Here is a 23,993-nt window from a genome sequence, read left to right as displayed (position 1 = left end):
TACGAATTGACTTTAGTTAAACAACCTTTGAAAACCAAGGAACTTTGGGCAGCTGTTTTGTCTTAGCATGGGACTCGTCAACATCCCTCTAGGAGTTGAACCCAAGACCCTTAAACCTCGTGGCGAGCACTTACTCCTCAGACCACTGACTCAACATCTAGTGGTTTACATCTATAACTTCAGTCAATTAGCAATTTAAAGCAAACATCTCCCATTGCCCTTTGTGATATCTATCTCACAACCGTCATAGTTAAACTCTATTGGTTACAGCTTCTTACTGAACTCCGGCAATTACCTTAAAGTTAGTTAGATGATTATCATAAGTATGGGAGGGTGTGGAGATTGTCGAACATGTAGTTTACATTAGTGATGTGGAGGCACTGTGCATTTTTACCGCTAAAATTAGTTTGTTGAGTTTTCTGAATAGATATCGCTAATCATAACCGATAAAGATTCACTTGTCAATAAAATTTGGTAGATACCTATCTCTGATTACATTGTGTATATGAAAACATTCACAATACACATGTTTTAATTTAATAAACAAATGATCAATTACTATATTTAATTATATTAATTTATAAACATTGATGACACTTTCTCGAATCAATAATGATACTTAACAATGATCATTCAAGTACATATTACTTTTAAGCCAAAGTATGGATACATTATTCATAATATGCCCATGCATATATTGTTTAAAATAATTTTCGTGTTTCAAGTAAACAATTAATCTGATAAATGAATTGTGCTTATATGTATATGTGTATTTTGCAAACATGAACCTACAATTTGTATGGAATTAAACTACACATTTTACTTCAACTTTTTTAGATTTTGACTTAAGAGTCTGGTGAATTCGTTGGACATTTGTACTAAAGAATAGAATTATCACTGTTAAAACTAATGATATTTATGGGACGCTCAATAATTTAGTCCGTTTCACAGCTTAAATTGATCGTTAGTCCCACTGAAAGGTACCTGGCAATTTGTTAGGTAATATGGTACTTCTAATTTTATATCGATTCAATAAATAGAGAAATATAGAGTGTACATGTACACGATTGAAAAACAAAAAACAGGGGTTTCCGTAATGATGTTGACTGGTTAATTTTTGTGAATACATTAAGAATTATATAATTAACCATATAATGTAATTACATTTCTTATCAATATGTGTGATTTTGTATCGCAATTAATTGTTTCTTCCTTACAAATAGATCATTTAAAATAAACTAATTGAATATATTTATTTTCTAATAGTGAAATAAGAACATGGGAGGCAAAACCCAACTCACACGTCCTTGTCGTGCCTCCTGGATCATGGGACTATTTCCATGTACTAACGTGAGCGGTAACACGGGTGGCGGAGATTGTCCTAATCAACCACTCTACCTATACCCACAAATGATTACGACTGCTACAAAGAATCATTGCATAATTATTGTTGGTTCAGAAAGAAAGTAAGAATGAGTCTGCCCAAAAAATAAAAGAAAGAAAGAATGGCGTAATGATTCTGCATAAGCATTGCAAAAACAGCTATTGAGCCCCGGTAGTTGTTCCGTGCTTCGATGTAGCACTCTTCTCCAAAAGAGCCTACTAGGCTTCTTCATGTTCCTATGGCTGGAAGGGGGGGAGAATAAGAACATACTATATAAGAAGGACCTATACTATTATTTATTATTTATATTTGCAATTTTAAGTTAGTCACCTATCAACCCAGGAAACTAGATTGTTATCGAAGAATGAAATTTGCTTATTAAAATCGATTATATGTTCAATAATTCCTTACAAATTGATAAAATAATAATAATGAATAATCATAGTACTAAGGTATTATAGCATCACACTGATACTCACTTGCTCTGCATTGAATAATTGATTTTGATCTAACACAGAATTTGTTACAGCCAAGTAGAATAATGATAACAATTTACTTTGTTCTTCTTGCATTTTAATATATTGATCAGATAATGTTAAGTTAAGAGAGAGTTTCTCTTTTAAATCCTCCTGATATGATTGGTATGATAATAATCAAATAGAAGAGGACATTTTTAATAGGGTTTGATTTTTTTGTAAAAGGAAAAAAAAAACATTTCAAATTCATGAATAAGTAAAACAAACATTCTTCCAGCTTTTAATGAAGATGGAGCTTTCATTATAAATCAGTATTATCGAGTAAATTATATCACGCAAATGAAAGTTTATAGATGTTTCGTGTTTTTCTTTATATAAATGATTAAATCTAGCGTTTGGTTAGAGAAAAGAAAGGAATTACTTCACTGAATTATCCATGACTTTTGATAATGGTTGGAGTAAAAATATAGTAGACGGAAACTGAGTTTTATCAGAGGATATATTAGTTGTTCAAAAACTTAAATGGTTCACTAACTCTCAAATAATAAGAACATTGACTTCATCCAAGAAAAATCTAGATCATTTGAAAAAAAGAGTCTTGGTAAATCGTAGGTGTCGTCTTCAAAAAATCGTCCGAATATCGAGGAACAATGGGGTGAACAATATTGAAGTCAGACGTATGATATTTAAAGAAACTGGGAAGTCAGTTACTGAAGCTCTGAATCGTTATTGTGTGAAGTGTCTGGAATATGTCTGAAGTACATTTAACCACATCCTACCGCTATGAGCAGTACTTTCTGGAGCAGAAATAAGTTGAAATGAAGTTGAGAGGGGATAACCCAGTTGTGAATCTGGGCAATAACTGCGATCGAGGGTTAAAAGTCCAACGTAATGGTTCATTTGCACTTACTCTTTGCCTTCCAGTAAAACTTGAGTTTCTGTATGCCTCTATATATACCTCATTTCTTTTTTCTGAAACATATTCTCCAGTGTTTACTGTCTCCCACTAATTAAAAAAATTTATTCCAGTCTGAAGTGGCTGATAATGTTGTTCATAACGAAAATTGTGGCTCCTCAAGTAAATCATCCAGCTCAGTGAACAAAACACTATCCAAATAGATATAATCACTAAGCCAATGTAATCAAGCAAGTTATGCACAGAAGAGAAACCCCAATTCTGAGTTTCTAGTAAACACATTGTACAGTTAACAAATATATAGTTGTTATTTGATATTCCGACATCTGGTTTTGACTTTGATAAAAAAAAAATATCGTTAGCTAATATGTTGGCAAAGCTACGTCATTGGGACGAGATTAAAACAACTAAAATTAATTTTCTGTTAGTTTCTAGCAAATCGGGAAACAGCTTTCGTAAATGGCCAGTTCATAAAAAAGGAAATAATAATATTATAAAGTGTAATCAGTGGATCGATTAACGTTATCTACAAGTTACTCTGCATTTAGGTCGAAAAAAATGACGTAAATTCATCGGACGCAGGTTGTCTGTCCCCTCAAACCCTTGAAAGAACTAAATGTATTCTTAAGAGTTCACACATTGTTCTTAATTAGGGCTAAGATTAGGGGGTTTAGGGTTATAGTTTTCATTATGAACTGGCATTATCTATCATATGGAAGTGTTCTGTAACCATATGGAAGAGTGTCTTTTAAGCGGGATTAAGTGTTTATGGTTGAGATATAGGGATAATGGCAGAATTGAAGTATATAGACGAAATAATCGAGCTTCATATCATAATTAATTTTCACCTTATTGATGACGTCATTCGGTGGAGGAAACCTAAATTATTCATGTCAAAACTATTGATAATTATGGCTGTATTGCTGTTTACCTATGAATCAGTTTCAGAATCAAATACCATCTCGTTGAGCAAAACGTAGTTCAAGGTTGTCCATATACTTTGCTTACACCAGGATGTTGTCCATATGTTTTTAGATAAAATCTGCAGAGTCAGTTGAGGGTTTGATATATTAAAAACCATCATTTTTACGATGTAATGACAAAGATGACTTTTTTGCTATCATTTTAAACGTTTTGACTAATATACAAAGGTATTTGTACTTCTTGTAATTCGTAATATCCGGATTTCACTTAACGCCTTAGATTCATGTTCTTGACTTTGGCTTGTCGTTCTTTATACTATACTTTTGTCAATAAATCAAGCTGGTACTTTAGGCATTCACTATGTTGACTAAATTTTTCTTCCGTGGGGTCCGTTTTATATTGAACATCAATCTTTACAAATTCGACTGTTATCCGTAACTTATTCATAAATTACACCTGTTATTATTGTAGTCATAATGAACATGATTGACAAATAAATTAAAAACACATCAAGTGTATGGCCCAGATTTGTTTGACATAATTACACATTAAGTGACTTAGTATATTGGACGTAAATTAGAATACAGTTATTAATTTACTTGATTAGTCACTTTATGCTCTCCATCTATATTATTTAATAATTCGTCCAGAGACAGTATATATACAATTGTCCTACTAAATCAACTCTAATCCAATATATAGAAGTTTTACTTTTTTGAATAACTGTAATCCTCACCTTTGTTCATTCTATTTAAAAGACATAAATTCTGCCAAAATCTACCACCGGAAAAAAATGTGTTATACAAAGTGAGACTAAATATTGTGTTCCTGGTGTCTCGTGGTATGCTGAAACAGCTTCCGGCAGTTACTAGACGTACTTATTGCCGCCAAAGTGTTGACACATTGCAACCACGATGTATCCTAGTCCTTAAGTAAGATTATGAAGTATCCTGAGCTAAGTACCTACGTCCATCATCAAACTCGAGTTAAAATAAAGTATACTGACGTGACCCAAGGAGTTTTGGAGAGCCTGGATTAATCCAGAGGTTGTAATTGGGGTTTTTTTTCCAAAGCACAAGCAACTTACCATTTTCATGGCATCACGTAGATATACTCAGTGTTTATCTCGAATTTTCAGTGAACTGATAGCTACCATTAAACCTAACTCGACTTATTGTTTGGCTGTGACGGTAAGTATAACCAGTTTGCTCACATTAATCCTCTTAGGACGACAAGTTTCCTCGCCCTCAAAGACCAAGATAATTTTGGCTCATACTAGGGTGTACCTGGAGTTAAGATAGATTCTCCAAAAAGAGAGGTAATCTTTTACACAATAACCTCAGTGGTAGCTGATCTCAATGCAACCAATCCAAGTCCAGATTTGACTTGCGGAGCGAAAAGGCCAGGTGACACTTAGGTAATAGCTATGTCAGAAGCTGATCCTGTACAGAAACAGGTTACGGTCTCTACCTAGCTAAAGGCCACAATCACCGCTATCTGACCAACGAGTTTCCTTTGGCCGTCCGAGCTGCTGTCCTCTGTGCCTAGATGCCCATCCTGGGCTCACAACTTCTCACATAACAATACACTTATTGAACGTGCTTTCTTTACTTGGTGGTATTTTCATCAAACTCTACAAGTACAAATTCAAAATTATAATTGTTCTGCAACAGAAACGCTACTAAAGCTGAACTAATCCATCTAAATAACTAAAAATAACAAAGTTGGAGTCCATTTTGTTTGAGAAACAGATAAGGTATTAAAAGCTTATTTATAATTATTTTATAACGGTTTCATGTAAACAGCATCACGAGAAGTGTTCAGATGAGATAGTTATAGATGACGCAAATTTTACATCCAGTACTATGTGATGTATGAAGTTTTTAGAAATCAAAAGATCTTCGATAAGTATTACCTTCAGTTTTTTCAATACTAAATCGCGGGCTTTCATTAAGTTAGACAGTTGTAATTCACGTTTAGTTTGAAGTTGATTCATTTGTTCAGTTTGCCTTTTCAAAATGTCTATTTCTGAGACCAATGTTTTATTTGTTTTGGTAAGATCAGCAACCGTACATCTAAAAATTTGAGCAGTATGAGAAACGTTTAACTAAAAAGACAAAATAATTTAAAACTAAAAAGAAGAACTAGAGTAATCCTCAACTCCCTATTATAGATTTGTGTAGTGAACCGTACCCGGGTTTCCCGGGTGAAAAACATAAATAAAGTTCGAATAACCAGTGAGTGCGAAAATTTCAGTCATCCTATATAGGTCAGGTGCCTCAGTGGTAACAGACTTAACTCCAACATTAGTTGTACAGACGCGAATTCCGAGTAGTAGTATCGGTTCCCTGGAGATTTGAGATACGCCTTCCTTACAAATGTCAGTTGACACAAAACCCTAAGTCCAGAGTATCTTGTCACGGGCTTCCGAAATATCATAAAAAACGGATTCACAAAAATATATTTAGACTCAGAAAAGACTTATAACTTATGAAAAAGAATAATAATAAATTCACCTCAACTGACTTAATTTTGTAGTTCCTCGTAGTTTCACTTTCATTAATGCTAATAATGATAATTTAAGTTTATTTTGTTTCTCCTGTAGAAAATTCTTCTCATTTGTCATTCCTTCTAATCTTGTCTTTAATTCACTGAATTGTGTTTTAGATTTCAGTAGAGACTCATCTAGTGTTTGAACTTTATTACACATTGTAGAATATTCTTCATTCCATTCATTTTCAAACTTGTTGGATACAAATTAAATAGTAAGAAAAAAACTGTATGATCGATTACTGTTTTTTTATTAAAAAAAAACTAAGAATATAAACTAAAATTCAGCTTTAGTATTTTCTTTTGGGGAAGGTACTAATCGGTTAAGTCCCCTTATACTCAGAACATGCCAAAGATAGTAGATGAACTATTAAATTCATCTAAAGTGTCTTAAATGTCTATACAATTAATGTTCTTCATACAACACCAAACTAAAGACCCAATAGCACTAGGTAATAATCCACAAAAAACATTCAAGTGTACAGGATGGTTACGTTTTTTAAACTTTGTTTGCCTACATACAAAGTAGGATTAAAATGTTACAATAGATCTTACTCCACATTAATCTATTGAAATAGTTGTAGACATGAGTTGGACATAAAAAATACATAAAGCATATATAGATGAAATACGAAGAGTAGGAAATATTCATCTGAACTTGACACACTGATGAAACCAGAAATATTGGTCTAATTTCGGACTAAATAAGTGGTATAGAAAAACAGATCCATAGTACTAAATCACAGGTTTTTTCTAACCATTACTCGTGTATTGTAGAATCACCAAGTAACTAATGATGAAGTTAGTAGTATGGTACTAGATAAATGTGGTCCATCAATTAATGAAAATGTAAAACTTTATCAGTTGAAATGATTAAAGCACATATGATACATTTCCAAGCATACCTTCAAATCAACATGCAATAATGGCTAACCTGAGGGTAAATTGAAAAAAAATCCATGAATAGAGAAACCCATTCAGAGTTCACCTAACATTTGGAATCTTATTTTATACTAATCTTAACTTTGATTTTAACGGTATTCCATGTATTTCATTTGTTTTTTATTTCACTAGTTTCTTTTATATTACCTGCTCTATGTTTGAATTTGTTGCCATCACTGATGCTACTGCTATTTCATATTCTTTACTTTTAATTTTTTCTCAGGTTGAAAGGATAATTTTGCCATTTTTTGCCTTGTTCATTTTTACATTAACTTACGATTTAATTGAAAACTATTTCAAATATCTTTATAAACAAAGATGGATAGTAGTTAGCAGTGGAATCCAGGATGCGCGTTGTGTCCTATTTGGGACTCGTCAGCTGGATGAACCTGCACCTCAAAGTTTCCACTGCTAGCCACTATGTATCTTTGCTTATAAAGCTTTTGACTTCAGGCAATATCGAGGCAGTCCGCATAGGATGCATATATGCCAATAAGAGACTGATCAATTGCAGTCTTAAATAACAATGGGAAGATACAAGTAAACAACAACAAGTGAATGATTCAAATATCATCATTGTGAATCATTTCATAAGATAAATAATTGACACTATTTTCTTTGTAAATTAGTTATCATATTGCTTATCAATTGTCATATTCAAAAGCTCTAGTGTTTCATTTTAAATGTTCAAATGAGGAGTCCCACAATGGGACGAAACGACCGTCCAATGCTTCCAGGTTTTCCATGGTGGTCTAGCTTCAATTGAATCATGATTCCAATTATATTCAAATGACAAGTTTAATTTATAATTTAAAATCATTTGAATAAATCAAATTTAATTTACAAATTCAAAATGGAATAAAAAGTTTACTTACTTGTTTATATTCGTTTTGTTTAATATTCAATTGTTCTAAATAATAATTATGATTTAATCGAATAGCTTCTAACTCTGATTTAACATTTTCAAAATTACTATCTAATTGTTTAACTGTTGCTTCTAATTCTAAACGTTTTTGATAACCATCTTGCTTAATTTTTTCAAATTCTATAAGATTATTTTCTAAATCTATCATCAGTTTCGACTTAATTTGACACTCCTATTGTTTTAAATAAATGATATAACATGTATTCAATTATTAGAGAATATTAATTGAGATTAATTAACAAGAGAAATGTAATAAAGTTAACTAAAAGCAATCTGATTATCGGAAAGTTAGGACTCATGAATAAACTGTTTTCCTGAATAGTGTACTTCTTCACTTGCATTCAGTTCCAGATGACCAGAATTTAAAACATCATGAAATAGGACTATACTGTTAACAGTATTACTTACTTACTCCTGTTACCCCTCGTGGAGGAGCATAGGCCGCCCACCAGCATTCTCCATCCAACTCTGTCCTGGGCAACCCTTTCCAGTTAACATTCATCCTTTTCATATCTGCTTCTATTTCCCGACGTAATGTGTTCTTTAGCCTTCCCCCCTTTTCCGTTCCCAAGTTAGGGTTTGCCTCATGATGCAGTTTGGTGATTTCCTTAATGTATGTCCGATCCACTTCCAAATTCTTTTGCTAATTTCCTCTTCAGCTGGAAGCTGGTTTGTCCTCTCCCATAAAAGGCTGTTGCTGATAGTATCCGGTCAGCGAATGTTGAGTATTTTGCGTAAACAACTATTTATAAATACTTGTACTTTATTTATGATGGATGTAGTAGTTCTCCACGTTTAAGATCCGTACATCAGAACTGACTGTCATGACGTTCGTATTGAAGATTCTCACTTTGATTAACAGTATTACTTACCCATTAATTAGTATGAGATTTTTACTTAAGAATTCACATCTATTAAAGTCTAATAAATTCCAAAATCGAACAAGATATATCGACTTGAATATAAAATTCAGTGATCATCTCTTAGTTTTTCTGAGGTTGTTTGAAAAATTTCTGACTTTTGACTAATGATTAACTGACGATTATCAAGTAGTTGGCAGTATACAAGTAATCATATATGTTTATCCAAGAGTTTAAGTCATTGCATTTGAATAGTAAAAAAGCCTTCACGATCTAGAAACAACAGTATTAGTATTTCTTGAATATTCAACTATAAACCCGAAAACACAAATATTAACAAATACTGTACTATAACACTGATACTCACTAGGTTATTCTACTTTCAATGTTATTTACATACATTTTTCTACTTATCTCGGAAGCTATGGAATATACTCATAGTAACATAGCCAAGTAAATAATTTTGTTTAATGTATTCCTTATTATACTTTGATAGAAATGAAATACACCTATCAAACCTGTTAAATCAAGGGAAAAAGACTTAGTTAAAATTATAGAAAAAGGTTTATATATATGTATTTGTATACAAGTATAATATTTTGTGAATAGATCTAAGATATGATTTGAATATATGGAAATCCATTTGGTATTTGTACTGAAATGAAGAGTGACTATACAAACATTATACTTTGGCTGATTAGCGACACTGTATCGTGGATGCCGGTATATTTTTTTTACCTAATATTAAAAAAGATGAAAATCATACTCTACACTTCACTGACTCGAATCACCCAATTACTCATTGAAGTCGCATATATAATATTGATCACATTATTTTCAAGTAAAACCGTTATAGATGTAACTCTGAAATTCACGTTTATGATTATTCATTCACGTTTCAAATTATGATTGACTCGGTCATCAAAGCTTTTAAATAATTTTAGTTCAGCTCATGAACTGATCAATGTTAGACCAATAGTGAAAACCTGGAAGCACTGGACGACTATTTCGCCCCAGTATGTGATTCCTCAGTGGTACCCATCGATGATATCGCAAGTCTGATCCGAACCTAGAACCTTCAGTCTTGCGCGAAGGCCTTACCTCTAGACCACTGAGCCGGCATTTAACTGTGTTAATGTCTAACTTCAACCAATCCCATACTGGGACAGAATGGTCGGCCAGTACTTCCGTGTTTCCAATGGTGGTCTAATATTGATCGGTTCATGATGTCAACAAAAACTCAACAACTTCCACAACCTTATACTGATAAATAATTTTAGTTCATCAATAAGTTTTAGTTTAAATAACGGATTAAATTTTTAAAGCTTATTTATTGTCTGCCCATCGTATGACAGATTTTACAAATCTTATTTTATTCATGAGAGGATAATTTAAAAACCACATTTAAGTTTGTTGGTAGTATTTTCAATTCATTTGAAAACAAATATGAAGTAGCTTCAGTCATGTTGAAAGATAAATCCATGAGCAAACAACCGTCACATATTTCCTATATCTTTCACAACATCATGATCATTATTATCCCGTTTATCTTTGAAAGTTAACATCGTGTGAGTAATGAAATCCTAACCACCTTGCTGACCAAATCCATTTATTCATTCACTGATAATGACTTTAGTACTGAGTGTATTGATTTAAAAAAGTCTTTCATAAATTTATCGAATTGTTTCAGTGGCTTGACAACAAATTTATGCACGAATCAGGTATGTAGAATTAGCTCATGGATTCCATTTAACTCTCTCCTAATATCATTTGTAGTGTGATTGGAATGGCAATGAGATTAATAATATGATGAACCATAAAAATAAATCATGTTTTAACAATGTAGTAAAACTTCTACAATAACTGAAATCTTTGATAAACAAGCAGAATGAAAGCATCAGTCACGCGTCTAAACACGTTTATATGAACTTAAAAACCAGTTTGATCGTAATACAAAGTTAGAGATCTACAAGTAAATATTTTTTCAAGAACAATTCAATTCAGTATTTAAATAAATAGATTGTTACATTTACTGATTCATCTGTTTTGGAAAAACATTAGCAAGCAATTAAACCTGACCATCATTGATATTCAGTTTCATTAAACATGTTTAGTACACTTTGCTAATTGTTTTTTAATTGAGATTCAAGCTAATCTGCTTAGTACAAAGTAACTGACTAATGTAAGCTACATGAGACTTGATATCATGCTGTAGTTATTCAAGTTTCCATTGTTCTTTACAGTGTGATAGAAATATGCAAATAAAAAGGAGAAAAGATGATAATAATGGGCCCCGAATGCTTTATTAATATATATTTTGAATGTGACTAGCAATGGAACCTAGAACTCTAGTTTTGTTCTTATTTCGGTTTTACAGCTCATAGGAAACAAAGGAAACACATGTTTACCTTACACCTAGAACGAATCACTGAGAATAATATAATTGAGATAAGCTCATCTTATTCTAGGTATACTTATAGTCCTTACCAGGCAGGATACCTGCTTCAAATATTCTGTAATACGACAACATAGATTATACAATCTAACCCCTAATGAACGATAAAGTTAGACTAAAGTTTCTAATTTATTCAATATGAAATATAAAATGTAATTGGAAAGGGTATTTACTACAAAAACACACAAAGGCATCAATATTCAGACTTTATTAGTTGCTTTTTAATAAAATTAAATAGATATCCTGCGGAAACACCCTTTTTTAGACAATATAGATATAGAAATGTGAGCTAAAAACGGATCAAACGATAAGCAAATGTTACCGGACATTTGTACATTTCGTTTATTTCATCCTGTGCATCATTGAAAACATAATGAAAATGAATCATGAATTAACTTTTCAATTAATGATACAAGTTACTGTCCTAACCTGTATAAGATTCTTATCAAACGTGATTGTGTCATATCAGTTGTACAGTATAAATTAATCAAATGTCTGTCGAAGAATAAAGTGTATTCAGTTTAGAATAACTTGTCACAACTCAATCTCGCCTATCGTTTCAAAAAAGAAATTACTCATGAAATAAATCAATATATACTACTCTCTTAACACTTATATCAATAATAATAACTGACTAACCTCATCTATTTTGTGCTGTAAATATTTTAACATATTTTGTTTCTCATCTTGTTCTGTTCTTGTACGAGATTTAGTTAATTCTAAATCATCTTTAACTGATGAATGTTTTAATTGTGTACGATTATAATCAGTATTTGAAACTTGTAATAAATCTTGTGCCGTAAGTAAACGTGATTCAAGTAATTCAATAGATTTTCTAAATTTAGATATTTCATTTTGACTGATAAGTAGATAAGTATTATATTATAGATATTAAAACAAAAACAAGAAGAATAACATCAAAATCAAATACGAAATAAACTGGTTATACAAGTTATTAACCCAAAAAAAGCGGCAAAATATTAAAGAAATTAGCTACTGTATACGAAATAGATAGGCAAATAAATGTTTAGGTAACAATTTATGAAATTTCATCGTTCAGTCAGCCAGTCAATGAAGAGTAATATAGGAATCTGGTATGCTTATTCATCGGTATGAGTTGTCATTACCACATTAATAAAACCAGACTAACTTATCGCAATGGATATCGCAGTCGGAGAAGTAATAGTAGTTTCAATGATAATAAAAATAGATGTAAAAGGGAATATAATTTGATGAGAAAGAATAAATGCTTGGAATGAAAAGCACAAAATAATCTTAAATTCAAAGCTCAAGGGGTAGATAAGGAGTGAATAAACCTTCACCAGTGTAGCTGATTCAAATCTATGTTATTTCATTTCCCTAACATTTAATCATGCGCTTCCATCCAGGTAGTCTTCATCTACTAAAACAGCTCTGAACGACTGTCAGTGGCTTTATGACTTGATGCCAGCTTTTAATTTGAGTACGCCAGGAGTCCTTGCAAACCGCTCCAATGTTACTCAACACTACTTGTTAACTCAGGTGGTGTTTAGGCATACGCAATACATATCCCAGATACCTCAGTCGATGTAACTTCTCAGTTGTATCAATATATTTATTGTCATTCTGTGTCTGACCTCAGTACTACTCAATACACTGTTACACCATATGTGACCAATGCTTCGACGACAACTAGAATGACTAACAATAAAAACTTGTTTCAAACGTCCTTTCTTATTAAATAAAATTACCTTATACAAAATAAAGGTTGTCTTGACTGTACATGAATATGTATTAAAAGGCGACAGTAATGTAGAGAGCTTATTTAGAGACAGAAATCAAGCCGTATCAAGGTTTTTAACTTATTCACAAAGTACTTACTCACTATTCAAACAAATTTTGAACACAAAAGTCTAAAATGTCAAACACTTTTCGGTCTTATAGAAAGATATCTACCAATCAACTGAATTATAAAATTATCATTCGTAAAATGTTATGGAGACATTATTTGCATGACAGTGATAGTATGGAAGAAATTACCCTACGTCAATGGATAATTGTATGATAACTTATGTTACAGTTAGTTATGTTTGGAAGCTGAATAAATCCCATCGATTACTCTGACAAGTGAGTAGGTTTAACACTTTATTACGGTTAATTTGATGTTCGTGTGTTAAAAATAACGAAAATAAAGTCTCAATTACGTATTTATATGTTACATAAGATGAGTTTGGAAGTGTTTATTTTCCCAAGAATTCGAGTGCACCTTACCGATAAATCTCAGCAAGTACAAAAATAGGTTTAATGTTTCATCACTATTTTGAATAACTATTCAACAAATTAACCCTGACATCAAAATAAAATGGCTACTACCGCTTAAAAAGTTATAGTACACTTATGAGTTCGAATTCAGTATTAATCTTTACATCTTTTCAACTGAGTAACTTTGAAATGCTTAATAATAAAAATATCAAAATTCTTATTGTTTGATCAGAATATATATATATATATATATATATATATATATATATATATAGAAATATTCTGTACTTGAACATTCAGTCCAGTTGAGATGGATGGGACATATATTACGTATGCTCGACCACCAACTGCCGTATGCTCGACCACCAACTGCCCCGATGAGCGATGTTTTATGGCGTAGGAGTAGATTGGAAGAAAGCTAGGGGCGGTCAGACCAAAACATGACACAAATCCATGAAGTCACTGACAAGTGGAATGGGCCTTGTTAATAGGCGTAGATTACCTGGTTGTGATCCGCGGGATGATAACAACCGATGATTAGAGGCCTTGAATGATATGACCCAAGATTATTCGCAATGGCGCAAATGCATCCACTCAGTTTTATCACAAATTTTAATCTTCTGAATTCTTCATGTCCCTTTCTTTTTTTCTCTTTCCAAATTTATTTCACTGCATTATACTCTTTGAATAACATTTCCAAACCCTAATCTTTCCGATTACTGCCTATACTTTTTCTACTTCTACCACTATGAGATTTGAATCGAGAATTGTATCTCTGTACTAATGTAGTATAGCAACTCTAATATACATGAATATTTATACGAAGATTTTTTAGACTAATCAAGGCTATTTGAGTCAATAATCACAATGAAATAGAATAGGTTACCGAGCATAATATGTAAAAGTACAAGTCGACAGTGGGAAGACAAGTGTACTACTAGTAGTAAGAATATTAAATTACGATAACAAAAGTCTTATCAGTAGTTAAACATTGGAAATAGGAGATCAAAGGTGAGTAATTAGACTTAGAATTGTAATCAAAAAACATTAGTGCACTTGTCTTCCCACTGTCAACTTGTACTTTTAACTATTATGCTCGGTAACGTATTCTATTTCATTGTGATTATTGATTCAAATAGCCTTGATTGGTCTAAAACATTTTCGTATAAATATTCATGTATATTAAAGTAAAGCCTGATGACGATCTAATTGAAAACAATTGTTCGCTTACAAATGTTGTTCTAATTTTCACAATGGGAATCTATAACATTCTAAAATGTTCATTATTCCACAGTTTTATATAATGATAATAAGAGTTAGATAAATATTGAAAATTTAGATCAGAAGGGGTTTTGTGGACATTTCATAGTTGAAATCATGAGTCAATTGAAGCTAGACCACCATGGAAAACCTGGAAGCACTGGACGACCGTTCCTTCCTATTATGGGACTGCTCTGCAGTGCGCATCCACGATCCCGCACTCGCGAGATTCGAACCCAGGACCTATTGGTCTCGCGCCAGAGCACTTAACCGATAGACCACTGATCCGGCATCCAACGGCATTAATGTCTAACTTCAACCAATCTATGATGTTTGAGCAACCGTTCATCAATTGTCTTCAGTGAGTTGATATCTCTACAACAGACTTGGTTGAACTCCACTGGTCACTGCTTCCCACTAGAACTCAAGCAAACATCCCTTACAGTCAGTCACTAGTGTACCTATGATTATAGATCAGAAGGGGTTTTGTGAATATTTCAGTATTTTCATAGTTGAAATTCATTTTTTTTTCAATAAAAACCATAAATAACTAAATAAAAAAATTTAAAAAAATTTTAAAAGATAAAAAAAAATTGAATATTAAACTTACTAATTTATGATTCGTTTTTCATAATTATCATTTTCAATTTTTAATTGTGTTTCATTCATTTTAATATTAGAAAATTCTTCTAATTTTTTATTCAATAATTCATTTAATTTATTTAATTCCATATTTAATTTACCATTAAATTGATTTAATAAATTTTCTTCATTTTTTTTAATCCATATTAATAAATTTTCTATTATATTTTGTTTATTATTTAAATTTTTATTTAATTTAATTAATTGTTGTTTTAATTCATTAAATATTTGTTCATTTTGTCTAAATGTTTCTGTTAATGTTTGAATTTTTAATTTAATAGATTCAATTTTATTTTTCATATTAATTATTTCTTGTTTAAGGATTGGTTCAATATTTACAGCTTCTTTTAATTTATTTCTATGAAAAAAAGAGAAAAAGGAAATTAGTGGTATAAAATTTAAAATGTTCTTTTTTATTATTTTTTTCAATAAAAAGCAATGAAATTCATGTACCGAATTTCTAATTATCTGAAAATTAAAAAAATACTGAAATTATATATTAACTCTGAGATGCAGGTACATCCAGCTGACGAGTCTCAAATAGGATGAAACGCGCGTCCTGGATTCCACTGCTAGCCACTATCCATCTTTGCTTATAATGCTTGTGAAATAAGGCTATATCGAGGCAATACCCACAGTATGCACATATGCCAATTAGAGACTGATCAATTACAGTCCTAAACATCGATGGGAAGATTCAAACAAACAATACTAAGTGAATTCAAACTTCACCCCATTGCACAAGCAACTGGCTATCAGGACACAGTAGCTGAGGGGATAACGCGATGGCGTTTGAAGCGAAAGCTACTGGGTTCGAGTCCCAGAGTGAACATCAACTCTGAGATGCACGTACATCCAGCTGACGAGTCTTAAATAAGATGAAACTCTCGTCCTGGATTTCACCGCTAACCACTGTCCATCTTTGCCTATAAAAGTACATAAAGTTAGTCATTTATCAAGTAAATAGATTTGTGATTAGTAATCGAAACTAGAGGTCATGTTTCTTTTTTCTCATGATTGAGGCTTGTCATCTGAAATTATCTGCATCCAAATATCGATGCTGTAACTGATACTGGAAAACCATTGCCTTTCGCTGCAAATATACATCTGAGTTAGTGAGTTCAAATAACCATTACTTACTTACTTACTCCTGTTACCTATCGTGAAGGAGCAGAGGCCGCACACCAGCACTCTCCATACAACCCCGTCCTGTACAATCCTCGACAATCCAGTTAGTTCCAGTTGTTATTCTTCCTTTTCGTAACTGCTTCTATTTCCCGACGTAATGTGTTCTATGACCTTCCTCTTTCCCGTTTCCTTTCAGGATTCCAAGTTAGGGCTTGTCTTGTAATGCACATTGGTGATTTCCTTAATGTATGTCCGATCCACTTCCAAATTCTTTTGCTAATTTCCTCCTCAGCTGGAAGCTGGTTTGTCCTTTCCCATAAAGTGCTGTTGCTGATGGTATCCGGTCAATGGATGTTGAGTATCTTGCACTGACAACTATTTATAAATACTTGTACCTTCTTGACGATGAATGTAGTAGTTCTCCACGTTTCAACTCCGTAGAGTAGGAATATCTTGGCTTTCGTATTAAAGATCCCGACTTTGATATTGGTTGATAGTTCTTCTAAGTTTCATATGCTCTCCAATTGTAGGAATGCTGTGCTTGCTTTGCCAATCCTCACCTTTACATCTGCATCGGATCCTCCTTGTTCATTGATGATGCTGTTGATCAGGTACGTGAAAGATTCCACATCTACCACAGCTTCTCTATCAAGTGTGATTGGCTTGGCGTTCTCCACGTTGTATTTGAGGATCTTGCATTTTCTTTTGTGTATGTTGAGGCTTATTGATGCAGAGGCTGCTGCTACATTAGTTGTCTTCGTCTGTATTTGTTGGTGTGTATGAGATGGGAGGGCTAGGTCATCTGTGAAGTCCAAATCATCTAATTGATTCTATTGTATTCCATGTTTCCCCTGAGAGTCGAAGTCTTCAGTAATCCAGTCAATCACCAGAAGAAGGAGTAATGGGGAGAGTAGACAGCCTTTTCTGGGTTTATAATGTACATAATTAATAGATAGCTATTGTTAATAATAAATTTGTCTTCGAAATGATGATGCGTGTAAATTCACTTACTTATATATGTTTTGGTTGTCAATACCTTATAATTTCATATAAATAATAATAATAAACTCGTAGAAAGTTAAAATTATTAACTACTACTTGACATTTAGGTAGCATATTTTTCAAATAGTTAGCTGAATTTTGTGATTAGTATTTTTCAATCAAAGATTTTTCATGGTTTGCTTTAAGACTTATTAGTCCCAAAAATAATGTCTTTAATTCAAAGACCCATCTTTTAAAAATATACAGAAACCTAAGCAGCTTAGCTCAAGTTAGCAGTTCTGCAGATCTACAAATCAGAGAATCCTATTTCAAAGAATTTAGAAACAGAGGAAGTTTTATCATCACATATAAATACATAAATCATGATCAAGACTAGTAAAATAGAATTAAGTTCAGTTCTCAGACTCGAGCTAGTATTTCAGTCAATCTGATAGCTATAACCGGACCACTATCCTTAAAGATCTCAATAAATAATACTTTATGACCTGCTCTCCATCATTCTAGATTCTATTCATTGATCTTTGTAACATCAAGCCTCTAATCATTCACTATAAACAATAACAATGAACACAATATGACAATTAAAATAGATATTATTTGATCTTCAGGGGATCTGTCCAATAATCCAAGAAACCTGTGTGCGATTAATAATAAAAAAGTTGAAAACAATCCATGAAAGCAAGATTTACTTTTTAGTTACACTACTTTCCAAAGTTATACTTCTGTGTTTATTTCGACGTATTGAATTATTATTAATAATTGAATGATTTTGGGTCATGAGAAAATGAGTGAGTGAAGCATAGTACATTATTATTTTGTAAACAAAATGAAATGGATTGATAATACAGAAGCAAATTTAAGTGATCAGGAAAGTGTACACATCCATACTGTTCGAAATCACAAAATAGTAAATTGGAAGTAAACTTACAACACAAAAGTAGAATATCAAGACAACGTTTATGATTGTGATGAGATAGCATGATCAAAATACACTTTCCAACTGAGGAGGTACTTGTTCACTATCGTCTAGATAAGTAGATACATTAAGTTTTAGAAATCATTTTGGTAAAACATAGTTTTTGCAATTTATATCATCAGTTCTACAGTAGTAACAGAATTGGTGGATACACATAAAGGTGCATGTTACATTTGTTTTGTTTGTAGTCTAGGAGGTATTATAACAATTACATTACTTCTACAAAGTAGTAGGAATCTTTTGTATCAATTTAGCCCAACACAAAAAAGTATAATGCATAACTTACTGAGCATTTGTTAGATTTTCTTCAGCTTTACGAACATCGCTAGCTAAATTCATTCGAATCTCTTCAGATTTTTGTTTCACAGCATTATAACGTATTTGTGTTTCGTTTAACTTAGTATTCGCTTTTGTGAGTGTTTCTAATGCCTTAGATTTATCAACATTAAAAAAAAATAAAATCCGAATCAATGATATTTACAAAATGTTTGAGAAAATGAATTAAATAACTGGTTAAAGTTTTAAATTTGAACTATTGGATTCCAACTTATTCGATGAATGTTATAATGTCCAATCGTTGACAAACATTTGCACCGGTTCTGTTGTAGAATCACATACTATGAAAAAACAGCTGTCCCGTGCCTCCTGGTTTTCAGTGGTCCTTAAACGAAAACCAATTCTTAGTGTTAGAATAAAAACTTGACACAAACGCTTAAATTACTACCACCACTAAAATAATAATAATAATAGTTAAATAATCTAACGGTGATACCATGGTGACCGATTCATTGTTATCCTATCCCACTTTCACTTCTCCTGTAGCACTTCTAGAGTTACTGCCGGTTCCACGCCCGGGTAAAGAAACAGGGTTGAATATTAAGGTTGGCAACCCCGTCCCATAGAAAACATTCTTGCTAAAAAATTCGCCAACTACATTGAACCATTTAAACTCTGCCTTCCGAGTTCAAGAAATAATTATGACCCTGACAGACTGGAAAGAAGGACACCCCATCAAGATACCGAAGAAACGAGATGTGAGCAAATGTGAGAACTACAGAGGCATTACATTGTTGTCAGTACTAGAAAAGGTTTTCAACAGAATGTAGCTGAACCGGATGAAAGACTCAGTAGACGCCCAATTTTGAGATCGACAGGCTGGATTCCGTAAGGATAGCTTGTACACAGACCGAATCGCGACACTACAGATCATTGTCGAACAATCAGTTGAGTGGAACTCATTACTATACATCAACTTCATTGACTATGAGAAGGCGTTTGACAATGTGGACAGAAGAACCCTATGAAATCTTCTCCAACATTATAGTATTCCTGAGAAGATAATCAACATCATCCGTAACTCATACGACGGACTATATTGCATGATCGTACATGGAGGACAGCTGGCAGACGCATTTCCAGTAAGGACTGGAATCACACAAGGCTGCTCACTCTCTCCATTCCTCCTTCTTCTGGTGATTGACTGGATTACTGAAGACTTCGACTCTCAGGGGAAACATGGAATACAATAGAATCAATTAGATGATTTGGACTTCACAGATGACCTGGCCCTCCCATCTCATACACACCAACAAATACAGACGAAGACAACTAATGTAGCAGCAGCCTCTGCATCAATAAGCCTCAACATACACAAAAGAAAATGCAAGATCCTCAAATACAACGTGGAGAACGCCAAGCCAATCACACTTGATAGAGAAGCTGTGGTAGATGTGGAATCTTTCACGTACCTGATCAACAGCATCATCAATGAACAAGGAGGATCCGATGCAGATGTAAAGGTGAGGATTGGCAAAGCAAGCACAGCATTCCTACAATTGGAGAGCATATGAAACTTAGAAGAACTATCAACCAATATCAAAGTCGGGATCTTTAATACGAAAGCCAAGATATTCCTACTCTACGGAGTTGAAACGTGGAGAACTACTACATTCATCGTCAAGAAGGTACAAGTATTTATAAATAGTTGTCAGTGCAAGATACTCAACATCCATTGACCGGATACCATCAGCAACAGCACTTTATGGGAAAGGACAAACCAGCTTCCAGCTGAGGAGGAAATTAGCAAAAGAATTTGGAAGTGGATCGGACATACATTAAGGAAATCACCAATGTGCATTACAAGACAAGCCCTAACTTGGAATCCTGAAAGGAAACGGGAAAGAGGAAGGTCATAGAACACATTACGTCGGGAAATAGAAGCAGTTACGAAAAGGAAGAATAACAACTGGAACTAACTGGATTGTCGAGGATTGTACAGGACGGGGTTGTATGGAGAGTGCTGGTGTGCGGCCTCTGCTCCTTCACGATAGGTAACAGGAGTAAGTAAGTAACTAAGTATCCCCCTTTCTAAATACTATTTGGATCTAAGTCAACTTTCGTTTGTCAGATAACTTCTTGAACATACTTCACCCCTCATGCTGCATTTTATTTAATCGTTATAACATTGTTATTGTTCATTTTGTAACTCATTCGAAATTTCACACCATAAGATTCTAGTTTGTTTTATCAGGTCGTTTCGATTTAATGCTTGAGTTAACGTTTACAGTGTTTAATTGCTTTCATTGTTAAATGTAGATTTTATACGCTTACGCAGTTACCGGATCATAAATTATTCTTTTTTTCTTCCAGATTCTCACGCAAACGCTGACCCGCACATATACCCAGTATACAATTTGCCTTCGGGTTAGATGCTACCTCTAACCTTTACAAATATAACGAGTATGTTATAATGCCAAAAACGTCACAGTGACTAGACGCAAACTAGTGAATGGTAGAAAATTATAGTGTTAGTCAAATTTTTATTTCTAATTTGCAGTTAATTTATTATCACTTGTCTAGTTATTTTTAACTCTGTTCAATGAAACGCTTGAACTCGTAAATCAATTTAGCTATCCAAGTCATTGCATACGTCCCTCAACTATTATTATTACTAGTATGCTAAATTACTTTGCGGATCTTACTTACAAATCACATTTGAAAAACACTTTATTCAGTAATAGAGATAAGTGTGTACGTGGGAGATTTAGAGCAAACAATATGAAATAAATTCACTTCATTACACAATATTTGTTGCTGTTGGATATAAAGTGCCTATTACGAAACTTGACATATTAAATTTATATTAATTACTATTAAGTAAGAAATAAAGTGCTTACAAAGAGCTCCAGTTTTCTTATAATTTACCGTCAAGCAAGTATTTAGTGTTGTTCAAATAGTAGCATACACTTAAAAACCCTAACAGCAAAGTTATATATATATATATATATATATATATATATATATATATATATGTATATATAAATCAAAATTTGATCAAAACAGGTTAACTTACTTCAGTTGTTCGATCAATGATTCCCTTAAGTTCCGTCTCTGTAATTAAAGATTTTTCATTCACCAGACTTCTAAAATGAGAATTTATATACGTTTATATACCACAATCTATATGCTATTTCTCAGGACTCTGTATTATCAACGCCAAATTCATGCAGCTGTATATCCTTATACTTGACCCAACTACATATATATGATTGATGACATTAACAAGACAAATAATTCACTTACAATAGGCGTAAAAGACTTATATCCTCCACGTATTAGGTGGTCCTGCAGTGCCATGTGATATTTCCGTCTAGAATTACATGGAATACCAACGCCACTTGTACAGTAAATATTTTTATTTTGGATCAAATATGTATCGGTTGACGTGGGAATATATCATCAAGTTGTTCATTTTTAAAGGTAAATTTCACTAGTGAATGACAAGAATAACCAAACTTGAAAATTGTTGCGTACTACCTTCTTAAATTTGTATTTCTTAAATATATATCTGATTCGTCAGTTACTAATCTCACACTTCTAATTTAATATTCGTGATATCTATGTTTTAATTGGTAAAAACTGAATAACAATAAAAGTAATTCTCCTTTGTCTCAATCTACCGCTATTTCAAAACAAACGTTTGAAAAGAAGATAATTTATGATTTACACCTTCCAAAGTTGTTACCAAATCTAGAGTTTAATATCCAAATTGTGACATCATTCTATCTAAACAAGTATAGATTGTCTAACATTAGATACAAGTTGAAATGTATCAGCAGTTTTTAAGTAGTTTTCCAATTATACTCTTGAAAGTTACAGTGTGTAAAGCAAAGTACTCTAAATAATTTCTTGATTCCCTAAGTTGGGCCCCTGATGCATTAGTAAATCAGCATTGATGACGAGTCTCCAACAGGGACGAAAAATATTAGAGACTTCTGGTTTACACTGGTTATTTAGCTTAAGTCGGTTCGTGATTTCGAAAACAAGCTGCACGTTCGTCATATACCATCTTATCTAGTAATATCCAAACATCTACAAATGTAACAGATTTTTAAGAAAATCTCTTAAATAATTCTGCGAATTCAAACATTTTGACAGTGAAGTTTGTTCTCCAAGCCATTGTTAAAAATATAACGATCATTTTGAATAAAGTACAAAGTACGTTTTTCCGAATATGAGCTCATAACAGAAGAAAATGTCATCAAACATTTAAATATGGTTCCTAGCCAGTTTGTATTTTTTCTAATGGTTATTTTGTTAATTTAAATATGAAGCAATTTATCAATTATTCAGTTCGTGTTTTGATAACTTTTCGTATATATATATATGTTTTTATTGATTTTCACAATAAATAATGGGTGCTTACGTGCATCCTGTCAGTTGTGAAATTTCATTTTCAATACTCTTTTTTGTTGCAGCTAGCGATCTCAGTCTGGTAAATACTTTATTGTATTCTTCTTGAGTTTTCTTAATGTTCCATCTTAAAGCAGTTAGATTATTAGAAGCTTGATCATGTTCTAGATTTTAAAAAAATAAAATGGCATTCAATTTAATTGTCAGGAATAGTAAATATGCTTGAACAGAACAAGTAATCGTTATTGGTAAAGATCGTAAAATGCCAGTTAGACTAATTACGGAATAATCAGACAATGGGTTACTTAGAGTAGTACCGTTAAATCTGTCGCCAGAAAGCACTCAGGCTATTACATATGTATATATTACTCTTTATTTTAACCTAACTTTGTTAACGAAGAAGTGCCTGGATGCATTTAGTTCGCTGTTTACAATCAGTTAACCGTTGTAATGAACGCTATCTGAAATCCATGAGTTAAAAATCCAAGGATTTCGATATTCTAGCTTATGTTGTTTTTTCAATGGCAAATTACTGATTGTCTTCCACGATCTTGTCAGCTACATTGTTTTAATCATATTTAAGCCCAGAATAAAATTCACTATTGAAATTTTAGACTTTT

General features: G+C 32.6%; 2 protein-coding genes and 1 non-coding gene across 3 annotated transcripts in view; 2 read left to right on the top strand and 1 right to left on the bottom strand.

Annotated features, from left to right (window-relative positions):
* Positions 1-23,993, top strand: part of Smp_146430 (putative beta-1,4-galactosyltransferase) — a gene marked incomplete at its 3' end in the record, with an annotated part of 187,582 nt that overhangs the window by 53,732 nt on the left and 109,857 nt on the right. The gene's annotated exons all lie outside the window — the stretch shown is intronic.
* Smp_146420 (putative spindle assembly checkpoint component MAD1 (Mitotic arrest deficient protein 1)) overlaps positions 1-23,993 on the bottom strand; it is a gene marked incomplete at both ends in the record, with an annotated part of 29,881 nt that overhangs the window by 3,292 nt on the left and 2,596 nt on the right. The window contains 8 exons of the mRNA XM_018789946.1: positions 1,864-2,013; positions 5,616-5,775; positions 6,217-6,443; positions 8,068-8,289; positions 12,072-12,291; positions 13,163-13,188; positions 22,034-22,103; positions 23,387-23,537. Coding sequence (XP_018655338.1) covers positions 1,864-2,013; positions 5,616-5,775; positions 6,217-6,443; positions 8,068-8,289; positions 12,072-12,291; positions 13,163-13,188; positions 22,034-22,103; positions 23,387-23,537 — 1,226 coding nt within the window. The remainder of the gene's footprint in view (positions 1-1,863; positions 2,014-5,615; positions 5,776-6,216; positions 6,444-8,067; positions 8,290-12,071; positions 12,292-13,162; positions 13,189-22,033; positions 22,104-23,386; positions 23,538-23,993) is intronic.
* Smp_tRNA_00575_Pseudo_TTG.1.1 lies at positions 16,335-16,407 on the top strand. The gene has a single exon. It is a non-coding gene (tRNA).

Source organism: Schistosoma mansoni, chromosome W (assembly GCF_000237925.1).
Source record: "Schistosoma mansoni strain Puerto Rico chromosome W, complete genome".
In the NCBI taxonomy this organism is placed as follows: domain Eukaryota; kingdom Metazoa; phylum Platyhelminthes; class Trematoda; order Strigeidida; family Schistosomatidae; genus Schistosoma; species Schistosoma mansoni.
This window is presented reverse-complemented; position numbering and strand designations above follow the sequence as displayed.